Source organism: Coregonus lavaretus, assembly GCF_964263955.1.
Source record: "Coregonus lavaretus genome assembly, chromosome: 16".
Taxonomy (NCBI): Eukaryota; Metazoa; Chordata; class Actinopteri; order Salmoniformes; family Salmonidae; genus Coregonus; species Coregonus lavaretus.
Window position 1 is genome coordinate 28,039,966 of NC_140003.1, and position 22,470 is coordinate 28,062,435.

At 38.9% G+C, this 22,470-nt stretch overlaps 1 protein-coding gene across 1 annotated transcript in view; it reads right to left on the reverse strand.

The window, feature by feature from the left end:
- LOC311143997 (titin-like) overlaps positions 1-22,470 on the reverse strand; it is a gene marked incomplete at both ends in the record, with an annotated part of 179,483 nt that overhangs the window by 108,191 nt on the left and 48,822 nt on the right. Inside the window, 28 exons of the mRNA XM_084179909.1 lie at positions 445-507; positions 2,777-2,812; positions 9,029-9,100; positions 9,418-9,528; positions 9,780-9,923; positions 10,138-10,275; positions 10,665-10,736; positions 11,000-11,074; positions 11,348-11,404; positions 11,804-11,878; positions 13,003-13,044; positions 13,136-13,192; positions 13,335-13,361; positions 14,329-14,589; positions 14,712-14,979; positions 15,085-15,165; positions 15,339-15,522; positions 15,629-15,914; positions 16,044-16,157; positions 16,275-16,562; positions 16,688-16,978; positions 17,145-17,435; positions 17,591-17,875; positions 18,031-18,309; positions 18,415-18,696; positions 18,815-19,093; positions 19,218-19,505; positions 19,606-19,884. Of these exons, the coding sequence (XP_084036035.1) occupies positions 445-507; positions 2,777-2,812; positions 9,029-9,100; positions 9,418-9,528; positions 9,780-9,923; positions 10,138-10,275; positions 10,665-10,736; positions 11,000-11,074; positions 11,348-11,404; positions 11,804-11,878; positions 13,003-13,044; positions 13,136-13,192; positions 13,335-13,361; positions 14,329-14,589; positions 14,712-14,979; positions 15,085-15,165; positions 15,339-15,522; positions 15,629-15,914; positions 16,044-16,157; positions 16,275-16,562; positions 16,688-16,978; positions 17,145-17,435; positions 17,591-17,875; positions 18,031-18,309; positions 18,415-18,696; positions 18,815-19,093; positions 19,218-19,505; positions 19,606-19,884 (4,725 nt within the window). The remainder of the gene's footprint in view (positions 1-444; positions 508-2,776; positions 2,813-9,028; positions 9,101-9,417; positions 9,529-9,779; positions 9,924-10,137; positions 10,276-10,664; positions 10,737-10,999; positions 11,075-11,347; positions 11,405-11,803; positions 11,879-13,002; positions 13,045-13,135; positions 13,193-13,334; positions 13,362-14,328; positions 14,590-14,711; positions 14,980-15,084; positions 15,166-15,338; positions 15,523-15,628; positions 15,915-16,043; positions 16,158-16,274; positions 16,563-16,687; positions 16,979-17,144; positions 17,436-17,590; positions 17,876-18,030; positions 18,310-18,414; positions 18,697-18,814; positions 19,094-19,217; positions 19,506-19,605; positions 19,885-22,470) is intronic.

The following is a 22,470-nucleotide window of genomic DNA, read 5'->3' on the forward strand; positions in this document are numbered from 1 at the left end:
GTCACAAAATAATGTTATGTTATATAGGGAATGTGCCCACTGTTTTATCCAACATGTATTTTACTCGCATAAAAAGGTTGGATGGAAACCTGGTTATAGACTACGTTTTGTCTAACTTGTTAGGAAAGTGGTCAAAGTAGCTGATTTGTGTCAAAAGCAAGTGTTGACAGTGGATAGAATGTTGGATGTCATTGCTGAATTATGGGAAGTTTAGAATGTTGAAGACATTGAAGTGGATGGAGGCTTTGGGGAGGACAAAAAGCTTAATAGTTTAAAAAGTATAAATTATATTAAAAAGCTGTTGACAAGCAATTTAAGTTGAGTCAGTCTGCTCGTTTTAAAGTTTGAACAGTGATTATATTGAGAGTAGAGTGTGCTGACGCTGCACTCTAAAGAAGTTATTATTTTCACATGGATGCAACCAACAGGATCGGACAGTCTTACCTTTGAGGCCTCTACCTCTACCTCTACCTCTGCCTGCACCAGCTTCTTCTGCTGGCTTTCCATCTGTTTAAGATATTTAAAATGACTATACCGTAAAGACAGGTCACATTCAAATCCCTTATAAATATTTTTACTCAGAATTGTACATACAATATGGAGAGATAAATAAAGACGAAGGGTGATGATGGAAACAAATGAACAATGGACGATGGGAGATGGGTATATACTACACAATGTCAAATACCATTTGGAAAAACAACATGCCAAATGTGCTTTTTACATGGATTGACAGACAATTAACAGAAACATGGAGAATGACATGGAGAAACAACACAAAATGATGACAAACAACACATAGAACATGAAAACATTAAGACGGAAATGGATGAAGATTATTTGGGATGAAATACTTTTTCTGGTGAAAATGATCGACATGAAGAAACAATACGAAATTATGACAAACATTAACATGTAGAACATGAAAACATTCAGATGGAAATGGGTGGAGATTATTTTGGGTTAAGGACTTTTTCTTCAATGGTGATTCGCTCCAGCCTTCATCTCACCTCGTCTTGGCATTCCAAGTGCATCACCTTCCTCTCCCAAGTCTTCTGTGGATCCAGGACTATCATGAGGGGCAAGTTCCCATCCCCAACCTTCACTGTCAGATTCCTCCTCAACATCTGGCTCCTCCTCAAATACTTCCTCCTCCAGCTGAGTCGAGATCTTTCGTAACTGTACAGCTTTAGGGGAAAGCTCTTTCATTGCTGGCACCTTCTTCAGTGGTGCTCCATCAGTTTCCTCTTGTGGTGATTTCTTTGGAACTTTTTTGAGGGTAACACCTTCAAATGAATCTTTTGGTGAAACTTCTTTGGGCAGCTTTTTGGTCCTTTCTGCACTAGGCTTCCTCTCCATAGTAATTTTTTCTATTTCTTTTGGCTTTGGTTTTTCAACCTTAGGTGAAGGAGTCTTTTTCAGTTCCACCATTTTCTTAAGTGTCTCTTCATGCTTTGAGGGTTTGTCTTTTTCTTTGTCCTCTGGTTCTTTTGGCACCTGCTCAACCTTTTTTAACTGTACTGGCTCTTCCTCTTGAGGACTCTTTTCCATTTTCTTTATGGGTGCTGTCTTTGGAGGACTTGGCTTTTGTTTAAGGGTTTTTTGAGCCTCTTTCTTCTTCTCAGGCTCCTTCTCTGGCTTCACAGCTTCAGTATCAGCTTTAGGTGACTTTGAAAATGGCTTCAATTTAACATCTTCCTTCTCTTGCTCCTGTGTTGGGATCCTTTTCACCTTTGTCAGTGGTTTGTCCGAATCCTGGACTTGTTCATCTTCAGGATCTTTGGTCACTGGTTTTAATTTGACTGCCTGTGGCTCTTCTTTAGCACTAGGAACTCTATCAGCTTTCTTACGATCAACAGGTTCTTTGATGTCTTCATCTCTTGGTGGTCTCTCACCTCTTTTGAAAGCCCCAGATTCCTTATCTTTGTCCTTGTCCTTCTCTGGCTCAACAGTCCCTGCTTTAGGAGATTTTTGGAACGGTTTTAACTTCACAGTTTCTTCTCCTTTTTCATCTGATGGCAATCTGGACACTTTCTTTAAGGCTAAACTGGGGTCTGTTGCTGCCTCTTCTTTCATACCCTTGGGAGTTTTCTTCAAAGTAATTTTGTCCTCTTCTTTTTCATCTCTGGGAATGGTCTTCCGAGACCATTTGTCCTCAATTGAGTCTTTTGGTTCAACCTCTTTAGGTGTCTTTCCTTTAGCTCCATCAGGTATCTGGCTGATTTTATCTGTCTTGCTGATTTGCTCTGCCTCATACCTTTCATATATTGTTACTTCAGTTTCTTCATACACTCTCTCTTCAAAGTCATGGATTGTATGCTTCGTAATTTTCGGAGGAGGTTTCTTTGGTGGTGCTGGCAGATCTTCAAAGGGGACTGAAGGCACTTTCTTCAGTGATATAATCTCCTGTTCTTGCTCCACGTCTTTGGATCTCCTGCTTGTTTTCTTCAAGGTTGGCAGTACAAGTGTTTCTTCTTCTTCAACATGAATTTTTGCTTTTTGTCGGAGAACTGCAGTAAAGGTTTCATATTACACATAACAGCTCACTTAACAAGATAACAACATTGAAAACATCACATCAAACACTGAGACTTTGCTCTACAAGACAACACACAAAAAACTCAACCAACGAACAAACAAACAAAATTCTACAAACAAACAAAACAACAATGATAAAGTAAGAAATTCGACTGTATATTTAAAATATTGAGCTGGATATTTTTTTATATGCAAGGAATAGTGAAATGTAAAGTATAAAACAAAGTATTCATCATACCTTTCTTAGCTGCTCCAGGTGCCTGCTTGCCTTCACCTAGTAGGGAAATGATGTAAAAGTAAACACTGTTTTAGTACAAAGATTCACATTCATTTGAAGATATATGGGATACAAGCCTCAATGTATCAAGTACGGTTAGGACATTGAGATGTGATTGAGGGAAGTTGTATAACCAGCCCAATCACTTAAGGAGAATGATTCACTTTTCTCTTTGAATGGTATTGTACATTACCTTGAGGAACCAATCGGGAATTCCAAGGGAATTTCCTCCCATAACCAATCAAAGATGAGGACAAATGAAGTAATATTATCAAGTGAAGATATAAGAGGGAAACTATGACATGCTAAAATTCACTAATGAATTTCAGGATGAGAACTTAGTAAGACATTCAACATGATATGACATTACATACAAAACCACAGCATTGCTGTGAATTTGGTTAGTGGTGGCACCTACCTGATTTAAATAGTATAACATGCACATAAAACATTAGAACGAGACTGGACAAAGAACAGGAATGTTTTTGTGGATCGAAGAGGCAACAATCTTTGTTGAATGAGATTAATGCAAAAACATTTTGGTGACTTGAAAAAAACAAACAAGCAAAATACGTTAGCCTCAACCCTCTATGACTATAATGAGGCTTAAGATAGATGGCTTAGTGGTACTCTAGGACTATAATGAGGCTTAAGATAGATGGCTTAGTGGTACTCTAGGACTATAATGAGGCTTAAGATAGATGGCTTAGTGGTACTCTAGGACTATAATGAGGCTTAAGATAGATGGCTTAGTGGTACTCTAGGACTATAATGAGGCTTAAGATAGATGGCTTAGTAGTATTTGGATGGTTTTCAAGATATTAGTTTGTTATTTTATGTCTAGATGTTTGTGAACATTATTAGCTGAATACCTGTCTCCGTATCATCTTGGTCTTGCACTTGGAAGGCCGGCTTTGTTTCCTCTGTAGTCTTTTTCTTATCTTGAGGAGCTTCAAAATAATGTTTAAGATTTAGATTTGTCCAAGAAACATTCATTCACGAATGTATTTAAAGAACATACATGATGCAACATTAAACAGACATGTACCTTCAAGAGGACTGACTTTCTTTGCAAGTGGCTCAGTGGGCTTTGGAGATGTTTCGTTCTCCTTTATTGGTACTTAAAATAAAATTGTACGATGGTCAAAATCAAGACACTGCATGTTGGGGTAAGCATTAAACCACTGAGAAGAAACATGTCATCAACACACTAAGACACAACAGATAATACGTAATATCCTAAATACATAACACACACCAACATAACAGACAGGATAGCAAGATTTTTAAGAGTGTGTTTCAAGGATTGTCCTTGTTATACCTTTTTGGGCAGCAACATCTTCACTTGACAGAGTCACCACTTCAGCAACAGCCTTCTTCTCTGGCTTAGACTCTGGCTTAGACACTTTCTTTACAAGTGGCTCTGCTGGCTTTGGAGGCTCAGCAATAGCCTTCCTCTCTGGCTTAGGCTCAGACTTAGGCTCTGGCTTAGACTCTGGCAAAGACACTTTCTTAAGAAGTGGCTCAGCAGGCTTTCGAGGTGACTCCACCTCTTCAGCAATAGCCGTTTTCTCTGGTGTAGGCACTTTCTTTGCAAGAGGCTCAGCAGGCTTTGGAGGTGATTCCTTTGCTGGAACTTGAAATAAAATTATACTATGGTCAAAATCCATATTTATTTATTTGATTGAACCTTTATTTAACCAGGTAAGTCATTGAGAACACATTCTCTTTTACAATAATGACCTGACAAATCAAGATATTACAGATTGCGGTAAGCATTGGACCACTGACAAAGCTTCAGAGAAAGATGTTATGAAATATAAACATAGCACACACAAAGACAGAGAAAAACATCAAAAACACATAACATAAACAAACATAACACACAAAATATAAAGATTTTAAGAGTGAGGGAAGATTAAAGATTTGTATTTCAAGATTTCTTTTTTATACCTTTTTTGGGAACAACATCTTCTTCAGTAATAGCTGTCTTCTCTGGCTTACTCTCCGGCTTAGCCACTATCTTTGCAAGTGGCTCAGTGGGCTTTGGAGGTGATTCCTTCACCTTCTCAGCAATAGCTGTTTTCTTTGCCACCTTCTCTGGCTTGGTCTCTGGCTTAGACTCTGGTTTAGATACTTTCTTGGCCAGTGGCTCTGCCGGCTTAGGAGGTGATTCTTTCACCTCTTCAGCAATAGTTTTCTCTGGTTTAGGCACTTCCTTTGCAAGAGGCTCAGCAGGCTTTGGAGGTGATTCCTTCTCCTTTGCAGGTACTTGAAATAAAGTTATACTATGGTCAAGAACAACATCCTACAGATTTGTGTAAGAAGTGAACCACCAAGAAAATACCAAGGTAATATGTGATCAAACAGCAAACACAGAAGGAGAAACAAATAAGGAAGTATCCCAAACACAAATACACAAAACGTACAGACAAACAATATACAAACAAACAACAAAAGAAAACACAATTTTAAGAGTGACGCAAGAGTGAAGATTTCAAGGATTGCCCTTGTTATACCTTTTCGAGTTGCAACATCTTCTTTACTTGAAAGAAACACATCTTCAGTAATAGCCTTCTTCTCTGGTTTCGACTCTGGTTTAGCCACTTTCCTTACAAGTGGCTTTGGAGGTGATTCTTCCTCCTCCTCAGCAACTACAGTCTTCTCTGGTGTAGTCACTTTCTTTACAAGTAGCTCAGCGGGCTGTGGAGGTGAGTCTTTCACCCTTACAGTAACAACAGTCTTCTCTGGCTTAGCCTCTGGTTTAGGTTCAAGCTTAGCCTCTGGTTTAGGCTTAGCTTCTGGTTTAGGCTTAGGCTCTGGCATAACCTCTGGTTTAGGCTCTGGCTTAGGCTCTATTTTAGCCTCTAGTTTAGCCTCTGATTTAGTTTTAGTCTCTATTTTAGCCTCTGGCTCAGCCTCTCGTTTAGGCTCTGGCTTAGCCTCTAGTTTAGGTTTAGGCTCCGTCTTCAACACCTTCTTTACAAGTGGCTCAGCGGGCTGTGGAGGTGATTCTTTCACCCCTACATCAGTAACAGCCTTCTTCTCTGGCTTAGCCTCTAGCTTAACCTCTGATTTAGGCTCTGATTTAGGCTCTGGTTTAGGCTTAGGCTCTGGTGTATCCTCTGGTTTAGGTTTAGGCTCTGTCTTAGCCTCTGGCTTAGGTTCTGGCATAGACACTTTCTTTGCAAATGGCTCAGATTCTGTTACCCCTTCAACAACAAGAGTTTTCTCTAGCTGAGACACTTTCTTTGTAAGTGGTTCAACAGGATGTGGAGGTGATTCCTTCTTCTTTGCTGGTACTTGAAATGAAATTACACTATGGTAAAAATCAAGATACTACAGTTTGGGGTAAGCAGTGGAGCACCAATACAATACCAAATAAAGATGTGATCAAATAGAAAACACAACACAAAAGAGACACAAAACATACACACAAACAACAGAGAGAATCGCAAGACTTACGCAAGAGTGACACAAGAGTTGTGGATTTTGACCACATAAGAGGATATGTTGATTAGCAAACACTAGAATGAAGCGACTTGATGAACAATACTGGGCAAAAAAGTTTGATTTCAAACTAAGCATGAAATGGAATTGATGGATGATTTCGCTGACAAGATGATGAGATGAAACATGTTAGATTTACTTAGTATACCTCTTGAAGGCGAGGCTTTTGAAGAGATCTTTTCCTCCTTCGATGAGTCAAGAGTTTCCTCTTCAGAAGGAATTACTTCAACAGGTTTGCCTTTTTCAATGACCTGTTTCTTAGTTTGGTTGTCCTCAACTGTAAGAGGGATCTCTTCGATGGGTTCCTCTCTCGTAGTAAGTGTCTTGTCAGCACTTTCCTTGGATTCAATTACTTTGGCAGGTTTGCCTTTCTCAACTACCTGTTTCTTAGTTTGGATGGCCTCAACTCTAAAATGAATCTCTTCAGTGGTTTCCTCTCCCGTAGTAAGAGTCTTCTCAAAAGTTTCCTGCTTGGATTGAATTACTTTGGAGGGTTTGCCTTTCTCAACTACCTGTTTCTTTGATTGGAAGTCCTCAACCGTACAAGGTATCTCTTCAGTACCAACTAATCCATGTCCTTTCTCTTTGGGCAAGGCCACTTTTTTTGGAGAGATACCTTCTGACAAATGTATTTTGTCCTTTCCTGTATTAACTTGAATATTTGATATTTCTTCCCTTACTGATTCTACTCTGATAGAAGATTCTACTGGTTCTTTGCATTCTACCGATTGAGCAATACTTTCTCGGTTAGATCGACTGTCAGTATATTTTCTTGCTGTTGGTTCGGGGAGAATAATATCTGTGGCTTCATTTCTATTCTCTGAAACATCCATAACAGATGCCTCTTGTTTTGAAACATATTCCTCATGTTCCTGGGGAGATAATTTTCTTGGAGAACTATAATCTGTCCTAACATGAATCTCCTGTCTTCCACCTGACATTTCCTTCTTGTCTGATACCCTGGTGGTAATTTCCTTATTCTTTACAATGTCTGTTTTCTTTCTTTTCACTTTTTTATCTATGTCTATAGCCTTGCTTTCACCCTTAACTACCTGCTGTAAATCAGGATACTTTTTCATAGATATTTCTTCACTCATACTAGCACTCCCTTGTTTCATGACGGTAACTTCTTCATATTTTTGTAGTCCAGTGTCCGCTTTTTCATCATATAATACTTCCAAAGATACTGTATCCTTTTTTATAGGTACACTGTCTTTTGTAGTAACTTTGTCAACTTTCTGGACAAATTGTTCTTCTATAGATTGAACTACTTGATAGATAGGTATATCTTCAATAGTAGCCTGTTCTGTCTTTAACTCAATTACATCAACAAAACGAGTTCCCTTAGTTTTGATGCCTGTCTCCTCTTCCTCTCTAGACACTAAACTTGCAGGGTAAACACTTTTCCTTAGAAGTGTTTCTTCTCCTTTTGTAGACGATTCATGAGACTCCCTCCGAAGAGATCTATCCTGTTTGGTTGGTAAATCTGCCTCTAGATCAGACCTAATTTCAACAGCACTTCTTTCCTTTGGTTTCGGTGTAGTAAAAACCTTAGTAGCTCTATCTTTCCTCTTGGAAACCTCACTAAGAGATGGTTCATGTTTCATATCTGACTTTTTATATTTTTGGACAGATACTTTTTCTGGAAGGGTATCTTTTGTCGTCACTGAAATCTTCGGTTGGAATGTCGATGTAGTGCTCTTGTCCAATATGTCACCTTTGTTCTCATATGACACCTCTTCATATTCATGCCCCACTTCTTCATGCTGAAAGACTTCTTCTATTGGAGGAGCTCTCTCCATCATGTCGGAAAACTCCCGCAACTTGTGAGTTTTCGAAGATCTCCTTTTCTCAGCCATCTGAAGACTAGAAGTCACTTGAAGTTCCAAATATGTTTTTAAGAGTTCCCACCAAATGGTGGTTGCAAGAGATTAACGACAAAACACAACATAAAGACAAACATTGGGTTAAAAAAACACAGATATAAGAAAGTAGTACTAGCATACCATTATGCACCTGATATCTACATTTGGAGGTGAAATAAGATTGTAAAAAATTTAACACACAAACGTACAGAACATTTAGAATACCTGTGTCTGGCGGAGTTCCTTTTCTTTGTGGCATAACTTCTATTTCTGAAGTTGGAACTTTCTTTTCTTCTTCCATCTCCTTTTTAGGTTTAGCAACAGGTACCTTTTCAGTAGGTTTTTTCTCAGGTACTCTCTCAACAGGTACAGGTTTTTGTTTGGGCTCCAATACTTGAAGCACACACAAGACATGCATTAGACATTGGTAACACAGAAGAGTGACAGAAGGGTTGTTGCACAACACATCAAATATGACAAACAGAACGTCACGTGGCAACACATGTAACACTTTACCTCAACCATATTGTCAACACGGTCACAAACATAACATGACCCATGTCTAAAACAGTCAATAGTCATCATTTATCATAAGTCTTAACAACTTATGATAAACTATAAGTCTAATATTATGTCATATTGTAACACCATTAAGTCAGCTTCATGATGATAGCTCAAGTGTTACCCTTGTGTCTAGATTGTCAAACAGACACAAAACTGAGGAAAAAGGAGAGCCAGAAGACGGTAAACTTAAGAAAAAGAGTTCAAGAAGACTCTTAAGACGTCACAGTAAACAGTACGTACGGTACAGTACATAAGTCAGTGCATAAATCCCTACCTTTTTGCAGTGTATCCTCCTTTGGAATCACAATAACGGATTCAGGTTCTGGTTTTCTTTCTTCCACGTGAACTTAAAAGACCATTTAAGTGTGTTAAAAACATGCATATACAATGAAGATATTCAAGAAAGTAGTTTCAAACACAGACATTGCACAAATCACACTCTATCGAGTGGTAAGACCGTATGACGATGATTATGACGAGACAAAATTAAGCAACCGGTGAAAATACTTTTCAGTTCTGCGCAAACTCTGTGACGTAGAAGTTAGACGACACCAAACGTGAACATAGACACAAACAAGACATAGATGTTCAAAGCTGGGGTTGTTTAGAAGAAAGCCATTAAACATTAACGGGAGAAGCATTGACAACCTATATTGTGTATACCTTGTTCTGGCACAGGTTGTATTTGAGGCTCTATGTCCTCTCTGTCCACTTTTTGAGGGATGGTAGCTGGTTGCTGCAGAGTTACCTCCTGTCTTTTTTGTGCTTCTGGCACTTCAAAATAATATGCAAATTATCAGTAATATACCATGTGCTGTGATGAAAGCATAACAAACAGACATATAATTGACAAAGAAAACAACAAATACGGATTCCAAATACGTGACATTACATAGTCTTAAACTTTGTAATGCCACAGACAGACAAAGACAGACAAAGATGGACTGACAAACAGAAGACTATAAAGAGCATACAAGTTGTTAAAAGACTCAGAAAGCTGCCTCTCTTTTGAGAGATACTGATACCTTGTGGTGATGGGACCTTCTTTGCAGCAGGAGTAGGCTCTGGCTCCTTTGGAGAAGGAGTAGATGCGGTCTCTGGCTTTTTAACTGCCGCTAGCTTTCCTGGTTCTGGTTTTGAAGCCTCTGGTTTCTTAGCTTTCTCAGGAACTTAAAGTAACATACACTTTGATTTAGAGTTCACATACCAAGGTAATAATTACACTATATAAAGATATGACACAAAATAAAGATTCACTTCTATCTTAGAAGCTATATAAACATAATATTACATACAGGAACACGTACGATTACACAAACAAAGGAGAGGTGACATTAGAGAGGAGAATAAATACTCCACAAAACAAGACATGACAGGAAATACCTTTGGATGGTGGACTCTCTGGTTTCTTTATAGGTGCACCCTTCAGTTCAGGTTCAACCTTAGCCACAGGTGAAACTTTAGGCTCTGGTTTTGACTCAGCTTCTGGCTCCGCAACATGGGGTGCAGCTTGAGGGACATCTTCAGGTAATACAGACATCAACATTAGAAACAATATAAGCTATGGGCTATCAAGAAAAACCGGTTACAAGAGTGAAAGCCATAAACGCATGGGACAAGAGTATGATTGAGACAACTTCTCTAAACTCAATGCACAAAGTGACAGACGTGGACAAACTTAGTCACACAGGCTTATTCACACAGAATCCTTTGGGATAATAACACGCAGTGTTAGAAATTGCAGCATAGATTATTTAGAAACTGTGAAGTAGACAGACAAGAGACTGACAAGAATATATGGTATTAAGAGACAGACAGCTGAAAATATTCAGGACAGAGACTCAACATAATAAGAGCTCCAACAGCAGCAGTAGGAGCATTTCTGAAGCACATGGAAAAACGCAGTATACCTTTCTTTAAGGGAACCTGTTCAGGTTTCTCAGCTGGCTTATGGAAAAGCTTCTTTGCTTCTTCATGCTCTTCTAAGATATTGAAAGTGAGCAATTACATACACCAACAAAAAAAAAGTGTACAATATTGGTTATAGAAGTCATGCAAATAAATACAAAATAATTACGGACACTTAAAGGAAATAAATAAGTTAACGAAAACAAGGTTTACGTACAACAACCACAATCAACTAAAACAAACAAATTCACTGATTTAGTTAAAAGAAAAGTAAGAATACATGACAAACATGGCAAGATGGTTAGACAAGCACATCATTTCTGATGTAAGACTATACCTTTTGGAGAGGGATGTTTCTCTGGGACAACCTCTGCAGTTATCTTCTCCTCCACTGGCTTTTTGGCTTCAGGTACTTGAAAATATCATCACAGTAAGTACAAGTTATCACTGAGTTAATGTGTTGGGACAAATATAATTAATCTAATAATTTAATTTACAGTAGTGGACATTGGTTGCTTTACACAGACAACCAGTAATGCAAAAGTTGAATATTTACAGCAAAAGCCCTTCTTTTCAAATGTAGTTTTTTTTAACAGGAGAGACACACTTGGGTAAGTTATCAACATGTACACACATCAACCAGATCAACACAAAATACAATTTAGAAATGCAGATATTTAGATACCTTTATGTGGTTCTGCTGCCTCAGCTGGTTTAGCCTTGTCCTCGGGTTTCTTGTGAGCTTCAGAAACTTTAAAGATACTCATTGTGTTAGCCCTATATAGCAAAGCTCTATCTACTGTGCACATTCATGCATTCACATGTAAAGTACTTGCCAAAGAAGCACATATATTATGGAAGACAATACAGACAAACACATAAGCCACTATGCCTGATCAATTTAAGAGCAAATAATAAAATATCATAAATACTGAAAGTACAAACCAAGGTTAAACTAAGTAAGACATGGAATGAAATTGAGCATGACATGGCAGGGAAAACCTTTGACGCGGTTAAAAGAAAATCAAGCTGTAAACAGAGTTTAATAAATGACACATTGACAAAGATCATGAACTTCTATTGCCAACTTTGCCATAACATTGCTGTAAGCCAAGACAGACAAAAGTTGTTCTTTCAATACCTTTTTGTGGCATTTCCTCCCTCATTCCAACCTTCTTACTCTGGACGGACTCTTCCTCAACAGGTACTCTCGGGGCTGATAAGACAATGAGAATATATTAGTATATTTGTTCAACACGGCACATCAGCTAAGGAAAGAGGTTTAGGGTTATAACACACAAATATAGACACAGACATGAAATAACTCCTGTGGGACAACAAAGGAGAGAGAAAGACGTGATTTGTGAACGAGTTCTGCACACACAAACACACGCTAGTGCACTATGGCACGATCACACATACAAAGAGTAGGAGCCCATACATTCTGTTTCAAGATATTTTCAAAGAGTGGCTCAAACATACAAAGACAGACAAGGATGATTTTAAGCACCACACATATTAATACCAATGTGGCTCAAGGTGGAACGTTAAAGATGAACTGTTTGGTCCCTTGAGTTAGCTGCTAGCAGACATAAACTGCAATGGTAACATCTATTCTAAGGGATACCTGTGGTTGTAGAGATTTTCTGCACTACTGTCTCTTCTGTCCAGCTTTCATACTCTAATAAAGGGTAAGAATGAGAACAAATATTTTGTTGTTTAGATGAGCGTGAGGAGCATGGGGAAATGCTGGAATATTGGTTAGGTCGTGATACAATACTGAATCATCTTTTTAGAAGGTGTACAAACCTGTATAAACATGTTCAAATTAAATTGGTTAAATTGATGGTGGTGATTATTGACAGAAATGTTAGGTCATGTTACTAAGTTGAAGATTCTTTTTTGGTGATGTACAAACACATACAGACGTAGGATCTTAATTTGAGCCAGTTTACTACAGCAGGAAAATAATCCTGCATCAACAGGAAATTTGAATTATTATGTGGATTATAATTCATGGACAATTTTGTAGGGGTTGATACACTTTTCGTAAGGGAAAATCAAGTCTGAAATTACAAAGTGGAAATTACAAACTTCAGAATCCTTTTTAAATCTCAAATACACTTCAAGTTTTACATTTCCTGGGTAATCATAAGCATGAATAAACGTGAATAAACGTGAAAACATGGCATTAGTTCAATTGATGATGGTGATGGTTACTATTAATATGATGGAAATCTTGCACAATAATCGAACGTTAGTGAATTATTTTATGATGATTATAAGGGGTTTGATGGTGATGGAAAGACGCTTAATATAAAAGTATGCAAGGCCATATACCTCTCATTTCCATCTCTTCTTCATAATAGTATTCAGAAGATTCTTTAAAAAAACATATAGATGTTGAGTTCTCATATTCATTAGGTTAGTTTAGATTTATTTAATTAATGCCAATCTTATGTCCCATTCTTACCTTTGAGAGTAACTGAAGATGGCATATCAGGGATTCGTATTGATGAATCAGGGACATCTAAAGGATGTTGAATTTGGTTTAAATATCAAAGATACAGTATATATAAAATAACTTATATATTTAAGATAAGTTTACTAGGATTTTGATCAATAATTGTGATACATTTGAGACGTAGTGTGGCTAGAAATCAAATACTTACCATAGGGTACCCTTGCTAATTCAATTTCTGTGAAAAAGAAAGATTAAATATTAAAACCTGAATTAAGGCCACTATGAGATTCAGACAGCTGGAAAACAAAAACAAATGCTAACAACTATACCGACCTTTGCCTGAAAGATAAAGCTCAGCTGTGCTTTTAGCTTCCCCTCTGGGTTCCAACCTCACAATGACCGAGTAAACGCCTAAAGGATTAGTAATGAAGATTATTTAATAATCCATTTTGATGTATTCATCTGGGTAACGAGAATAAAAAAATCCATAAACTGCTTGTTTGACGCAACAGGTACTACACACCTTCATCTTCATTGGTTACATTGCGGATGATCATAAAGTGTCTTCTGCCTTCGCTTCTGAAGTTATACTTTGGGCACTCTCTGAGTTCCCAAGTGTCTTTGTACCATGTAACGATGGCATTGTCGAAAGACACCTCGCATTCGAAGGTGGCTGCTTGGCGTTCGCCCACCACAATGTTCTGGATACGTTTGGTGAAGTGAATTTGTTCAGCTAGAACAGATAACATGTGGTGATGAATTTAGTTCAGTTTGAATATTTCTGGTTATTCTCATAATTCAAACTCAAATGTGCAAATTCAAGTCAAATTGGACAATGGAGAATAGATATGCGGTTAGAAGTGTTCAACAGATCATGATGGATGATTCAATGGGATGAAAGTAAAGACAAAAAGTCAAAAGACAAGAAAGAAAGACAAAGAAATGTTGGTTTGGGGCAAAGTTCCAAGACCAACAAGTGTAAGAAAATAGAAAAAATATTATCAGAGTTTCAGGAAGAAAAATAATATGTCAAATCAAAAGTGCAAAAAATAGAAAATGAGTGAACAAACAACATTTAAAGATTAGTGACAAAATGAGTAATAAAGAAAAAAAGAGGTTAGTTTGGGATGATCTTCTCCACTCTACAACATGATGGGAGATGCAACAGCAACCAATTATTCTATGTTTTAATCTATACAAACCTTCAACCCATAGATCTGCAGTTGATTCAAGGTTGTCATATCTGCAGGTATAACGTCCGTGGTCTTCTGGTCGGAGGTCTTTAATCGAGAGCCTCTGAATCTTGTTGACCACCTCATATGAGTATCTGCCCTTAATTTCTAAAAGCTTTCCATTCTTAAACCACTGTGTTTTGACATTAGGGATAGAAAACTGGCAAGACAGTGTACATGTTTGCCCCTCCTTACCAGCAACTTCCTCCAGATGTTTCTCAACCTCAGGCTCTGTAAAGACACAAAGAACAAATATGCATGTCGGTTAGTATTTACAGATACAGTATAAAGACATAAATCAATAACATTAATGTAAGTACAGAATAAACAAATGCAGAACCATATATACCCACCGATAACAGTCAATTTGGCACTGGAGATATGTGGGCCACATACAACACGGTAGTTGCCCTGGTCTTTAGTTTGACACTGCTTGATCTTCAGAATGTGACGGTCACCAACAATGTTGATTTCGTATTTTTCATTGTTGTCAAGCTTCTGAGTTCCCTTGTACCAGGACAGGGTGATCTCTGGAAAGTTGATCTTGATGTCACACTCAAAGGTGGCGACCTTGTTGGTGACTGTAGATTGATCTGTTATGTCCTTATTCACGGTGACAGGCTGCAAACAAATAAAGAAGACATACAGTATATGCATATAATACATGATAATTACTGCTGTTGTCATTTTCAGACATTTCATTGTGGTAGCTAATGAGGAACCTACCTCAGTACGTTCCATTCTCTTTTGCAAATCAGCCACAAGAGCGGCCAAATCCTCGTCCGATTCTCTCTCTCTCTCCGGTTCCTAAATCACACAAAACACATAGCAGAACTAGTTAGTGTGGCCATTATGCCTTTAAAAAAGCAACACAATTCTGTATTGTATGACTAATATTACGTTTTAAAAAACGTATGTTCTAAAAAAAAGACAAAGCCATTCAATTCAATTGAATACAACTTTATGTTAAATGAATTTACCGGTCTTCCACTTTCTTCTGCTTTCTCCCGCTTCAGCTGCTCAATGGCCTGAAGAAGTCCACGGTAGTCAGTAATTCCATACATGCGGGCGTATTTCTCATACTCCTTAGGGTCCACATTTCTGAGCAACTCTACAATGTCAATGTCTTTCTCTTCCTGAGGACTCTTCTGCTTAGATGGAGTCCTGTGGAGGATGAAAAAGAGAAGAGATACGCATGGAAAATATTATTTGTAGTTTCTTGTGGAATGTGAAAGGTAGAGACACAATTGTCAAAGAGAGATTCACTTACTTCTTCAGTTTTGCTCTGAAGTCTCCCTCAACTCCGGTGACTTCTTTCTTTTCCTCAACATGCATGTCGGTGTTGCATTCTATTTCTCCATTTTTGTTAGATGCAACGCATCTGTACTGTCCGGAGTCAGACTTTGTTATTTCTCTGATCTCCAACTTGGCATCTGGGCCTTTCTGCTCAATAGTGATGCGACCACCATGAGTGATCTGCCTCCACTTCCCCTTCATCCATTTCACGTTAGGAATGGGATCCCCTCCAACTTTGGCGATGAACGTTGCAATGCCCTCTGTAAATGAACACAACATATTGAAGACATCACTTGCTATGGAAATGTTAGATATCCAATGATTAAACAATGTGGGGTGTTAATTGAATAATAATGAAATGCTTCTAAATCTCTTTTCATGACACTTACTCTCGGCTACATGGCAAGGCTTGGGCTCCTCGATGAAGAACAAATTGTCCAGTTTCTTTACTGGTACTGCTGTTGATTCCTCATCAGCGGGTTTAGGTACTGCTTTGGATTTCTCTACAATAAAGCATAATTCAAGAAGTCTGTTATAAAACCATAATCATTCATTCATGACAGCTGATTCCACAAGTTATTGGATATGACTTGAATGAAAATATGGTCCAGAAGATGTACCTTTGATAGTCACTTTGGCCTTGCAGAATTCACTACCAGCTTCATTGGTTGCCTTGCAGAGATAGTCCCCTGCATCATTCTTTGATACGCGCATGACCTCCAAAGAGGCAACGTCATCGGCGAAAATGATTTTAGTGCTGGAAGTGTTTTTCAAGTCTTTTCTGTCCTTCATCCACTGAATCTTCATAGGAGGGGATCCATGGACATGACAGCTAAGATGCAGGTTCTCTCCCTCGGTCAGCGTGACAGGTTTGAGAGCTGGGTCAAATGTAGGGGGCTTCTTGTGTTCTGGATCAATAGTGAAGAGTCATGGAAAAACATACATGGGACATAGAAATGCATTCACACGTTATGTACATCTAATTTTCTATGGAGAAACACAACAAAATAGACAAGTAATTATATGGACCTACCAGTTATGGTAACTGTCACTTCGCAAGAGGCAGTGCCAGCTTCATTGGTGGCTTTGCAGGTATATCTGCCAGAGTCTGAGACTTTGGAGCTCTTGATACACAACACAGCCACATTGCTCTTGAAGGACATGTCATAGTGATCAGAGCTGTGACTCTCACTGTCATCTTTGTACCAATTGATGGTCATGGGCTGAGAACCAGACAAACGTGCCTCAATTTTCACCATCTTGCCCTCTGTATCCTCAAGGGTCTCTGTGGGCTTTTTCGTGAATGTAGGTGGGATTTTGCGCTCTGAAAAGAAATATAAAAGCATGAATGGTTTACGAAACAAGATTGCAATGTTCACGTTAGGTGTCACGTAAGGTGACAAAGAAGGCTAATGCAAACAAAGTACTATACCAAAAATGTCTCTCAAGAAACACGAGGGACTAAAATTGGGTGCCAGTGGGCCAAATACCTTTGACAGTAATTTCAGTGGAACAAGAGTCCTTTCCAATGTCATTAGTGGCATGGCAAAAGTAGCGGCCAGAGTCTGCTTTAGCTGCTTTCAATATAGTAAGGTGTGGGGTGTTATCCACGCAGGACATCTTGTAATTTCCCCCTGATCGAATATCTTTGTGATCCTTTGACCAAGTTACTTTTATTGGCAAAGATCCAGTCATGTGGCATTCCAATTCCACACTATCACCCACTGAAATATCCACCACGGGTGACAGCGTTTTATCAAAGACAGGGGGATATCTTGGCTCTAAAAGTTAAATGATGGGAAAGAGTTGGAACATACAGCATACTTTGAAATGAAAGCATTGACACTGTACAATATGATATTGTACTAATACAGAACGTGCACTGTCTCTCAGTCAGCAAGCAAAAAACTACTTCTTTGAAGAAAAACCGACCGACCTTGAAGAGTGAGTTTGGCTCTGCAGGATGCAGTCCCAACACTGTTGGTAGCAACACAAGTGTATTCCCCAGAGTGCCTCATTTCACCTCTGGCTATTTTTAGGGCAGCAGTGTTATCATCATAACTCATGGTATAGTCGTTGGATTTCACAGTTTCACCGTCTTTAAGCCAAGAGACCTCAATGGGTGAGGAGCCTGCCACACGGCACTCAAATTTCACTTCCATTCCTTCAGTCTGTTGAAGACTGGTTATTTTCTTGGGGAAGGTAGGTGGCGTTTTTGCCTCTGAAAATAGGATAGTTCAACAAACAATATAATGACATTAGCTGCAAAAAACTTCATACTAGTCGTTAATTTCATAAACAATGATGCAGAGTCAAAACTGAATATTTCCAGATTAAAAAGAGAACATTCCTAAATAAAAGATGACTGGGCATCACCTTGGACAGAGAGACGGCAGGTGGATGAGGCTGATCCTATGTTGTTTTCTGCTTTGCATGTGTATTCACCAATATCAGCCTTGGCTGCTTTGCTCAGTTTTAAGCAAGCAATTCCTTTGGAATATTCTATTTTGCAAGTAGGGGTGGACCTCACTTTTCCGTCGGCCTTAAACCAAGCCACCTTTATTTCTGGGGTTCCGCCGACATGGCATTTCAAACAAACTGCATCACCAGCAGTCACTTCCATTGGCTCCAAATTCTCAATGAAATAAGGTGGTTCTAAAGTGACAGATATAAACCGTTCAGAAACATGCATATGTACATCAGATATATACAGTATAGGACAATCCCAATACATTACCAGGTCAACTTAGGTAAACTAACCTAAGATGGACACTTGTGCTTTGCAGGTATCCTTTCCAGCATCATTGGAAACTTCACAAGAGTATTCCCCACTTGCTTCCTTATCATCACTGTTTAAACACTCCAGGATGCAGGAGGTCTCAGTTGTAGTGACATTGTGCTTATAAGAGGCATATAGCTGTTTGCCGTCCTTATACCAGGTGACAAATATCTTTGGGGTTCCAGTGTATGTGCACTCAAGTATCAATGATTTCCCCTTTTCCACAGAATGGTCCTTCAGCTTCTTAACAAAGCGCGCAGGTTCTGAGTTAAATCATACAGAAGTTTGTTAGTCCACATTCTGATTAATTTTGTAATTTTGTTTTAATTCTGTTAATAAAAATATGTAATACAAATATTTGTTGTTCAATTATTGACCAACCTTTCACAAACAGGTTTACCGGGCAACTTTCCTTCCCAGCATCATTAATAATCTGGCATGTATATTCTCCAGCGTGGGATTTGTCAATTTTAAATAGCTCCATAGTAGCTGTATTGTCCCGCAGAGCAATTTCATAGCCTTTTCCAGACAAAATTTGCTTGGTGCCTCTGAACCATTTCAGTTTCAGTGGGGCACTTCCTTTGACAATTGCTGAGAACAAAACATTTGTGCCAGGCATGGCTTCCAATGGCTGAGGTGGCATCACGAAAGAAGGAGGTTCTAAATACAAAAATTACATACTTTTAGCTTGCCGACATCTGACATTAAATCAGTTACTTCACAAAGCAATAGTCATTACGAAGCCCAAACGAGTTCTGTAGATTCAAACCTCATATTTACTGACCTTTCACAATGAAAGAGGCACTGGTCTCATTGGTTCCTGCCTTGTTTACGGCTTTGCATTTATACACTCCGGAGTCTGACAACTTAAGAGTGGGCACTTTGAGCGTGCAGTTGTTGTCACTGAATGCAATCTCATAGTTTGGTCCAGTTTTGATCTCCTCTCCATCATGGTACCAGGTAATGGTGAAAGGTGCGGAACCAGAGACTTTGCAGTCCATTTCACCAGCTTTTCCAACAATAGCTTGATAATCCTTCAATTTCCGTGTAAATGTTGGAGGTATGGTTTTATCTGTTATAGAAGGACATGGTTAGTAACCAGTGCATTAGGCAAAACACTAGGCAATTAGGCAAATATCATATTACACTGTGTTTAGGAAGTGGCCACCAACCTAGTACAGTGAGGTTTAATTTGGTGAGATCACTGCCAACCTCATTTTTGACCTCAAATGTATATTCTCCTGTATCAATTCTTTCAGCAGACAAAACTTTCAAGCTGGAGATCATCTTTGAGAATGAGATTTTGTACTTCTGTCCAGAGGAGAGCTCGACTCCATCCTTAAACCATTTTGGTTTCAGCTCTGGTGTCCCCGACACTTTGACTTCTAAAGCTGCAATATCACCTGCAGTCACACTGAAAGACTCTGGTCTATCCACAACTTTAGCTGGTTCTGAAAATAAAGAACATGAAAAGAGGTGTGCTTACAGAAACTGAATGAAAAAAAAGCAATGACTGGGGGGAAAACTAAGCGAATTAGAAAATGGAATTAAGAGAGAAAATTGAAATGTACAAACCTAATACAGTCAAGTTAGCAAAACATTCCACAACTCCGGCATCATTTCTGAGTTGGCAGGTGTATTTGCCCATTGCAAGTAAATCTGCTTTAAAGACTTTAAGAGTGACCTGGTTGTTGTCAAAGGTAATTTTCCGGTTGTCACCATCTCTGAGAATGTGATCCTTATCCTGTACCCAAGACGCAGTCATTGGCTGAGAGCCTTTGACAGTGGCTGTCAGGGTGACTTCTTCACCCAATATGCATGTTGTATTTGACAATTTCTTCACAAACGTAGGTGGTTCTGAGAGAGGACAAACACGGACAGGAGAAAAAAAACATAATGAGGGAGTAGTTCATGGTTAAAAGCTGGAACATCAATTATCGAAATAAAATAACAAAGAAAATACCCACCGACGACGCAATTCTACTAACCTCTGAGTTTAACTGTAGTATGGCATGTTTCATATCCTACACTGTTTGATGCCTTGCACTCATATTCTCCAACATCTGAGGCTTCCAATCCAATGATATGAAGAGTGGAAGAGGTACCCTCATTCACCATCTTATATTTCCTACTTTCTTTTAGTGCTGTTTTGTCTTTGGACCAGGTAATCTCAAAGGGTGCTGTGCCAATTATCTCACAGTGTAGGCTAGCATCCTTTCCTTTCATTCCTTCAATTGGCTGAGGTACTTTGAGGAAAGATGGTGGGTCTACAAAACATTGACAAACGTTAAGAAGCAGCTCTCTTTGTTATATGCAGCAAAGCTTCAAATTCATACTGATGTAATACCACCAACAGACAGTATACTAACACTGGATTATTATGGAATATATCATGTCATTGATCACTGGCTAACCTTTGACTGTAAGAGTTGTGCTGCAGCTTATGCTTCCAGCTTCATTGGTTGCTTCACAAGTGTAGACTCCATTGTCTTCAAATCTTGTGGTGTGCAGCTCAAGGAATGCCATTGAGTCAACGAATGAAGTTCTATAGTTGTCACCATCTGTGATCTTAGTGTCATTTTTGTACCATTGCATTCGCAGAGAGGGCGCACCCGTAACTTTGCATTCAAGACGGAGTGGCTCACACGTCTTCACAAACTTTGTGACTGGCATTTTCAGCACAAATTCAGGAGGTTCTGCAAAGCCAAAATATAGCAAAATTAGGTTATTGAGGCACATGCAACTTGACAAAGTGAAAGAATATGAAGCTTGGAATGAACTGCAAAAAGAGGTGATTTGATGACTTGATGGATCTGTTAAGGAGTAAAGGCAAGATGAATGTGAAAAGGGAAATGGGAAGCATGACACATGGTGGACAAACAGTTGTTGATGTGATGGTGGAGTTGGTGAAGGTGCTGTGAACTGGTGAAGGAGCTGTGAAAATGCAAAGCAATTGAGCACAGATAAAAGCATTCGAGGACAGACGGAACGATGGAAGCCAATCGAGGAAAGATGGAAGCCAATGCAAGAGTTTAAATAAGAGCATGTTCCAACCTTTTACTGTTAAATCGGCACTACATCTTTCAGTGCCGGCATCATTGCTAACTTGACAAGAGTAAACTCCACTCTGCAAAACTCCAACTGAGTAAAGATCTAAGAAGCAAGATAATCCTTCCAGTCCGGTAAAACATGATGGTCCAGTGATCAATTCAGTGTCATCCTTGAACCATTTCACTGTGAAAGGAGGTGTTCCTTTAAACGTGCTCTTAAATCGCACATTGGAGTTAGGAAGGGCTGCCTGGGACTCAGGCAACAGCACAAAGCTTGGTGGCTCTAAAGATACATTTGAAAAGAAACAATAGCAACCAAGTTAATCAGCTGGCCTGACCCTATCACAAGAGAGGAAAATATAAATTTGATATGAATGTTATCAATTCTGACCTTTCACCCTAAGTGCCCCACTGCATTCAACACTTCCTGCTTTATTTGTCAGTTTGCAAGAGTAAGTGGCGGCATCAGCTCTCTCTAACTGTTCGATTTCCAAAGACACAGAATTATCTTGACGAACAAGTTTATATTTTCCACCAACGGAAATATTGTTTCCATCTTTCTGCCATTCCACAGTAATGGGAAGGGATCCAGATATTTTGCAGTCAATTTGAACAAATGTTCCCAATATTTCCTGTATTTCACTCATTGGTTTGGTGAAGCTTGGGGGAATAGTTTGTTCTGTTTTCACAAGAGCAACAACAAAACAGTCAAAACCATATGCATTGCATATCATGTAATAACCAGTATACTATCACACTCATTTGTTTCAATACAAGATTTTGCACTGACCTAGTACAATCAACTTGACTTTGCAACTGCAGGTATCAATGTGGTTTGAGACCTCAAATTGATAGTTGCCTGCATCCTCCTTTTGTGTAGTCTGAATTTTAAGGCTACTAAGGTTGTTCTCAAAGCTAAGTTTGTGCTGTGGACTTGACTTGAGCTCTTTGCCATCTTTGGTCCACTTCAGTTTGAGCTCAGGACTG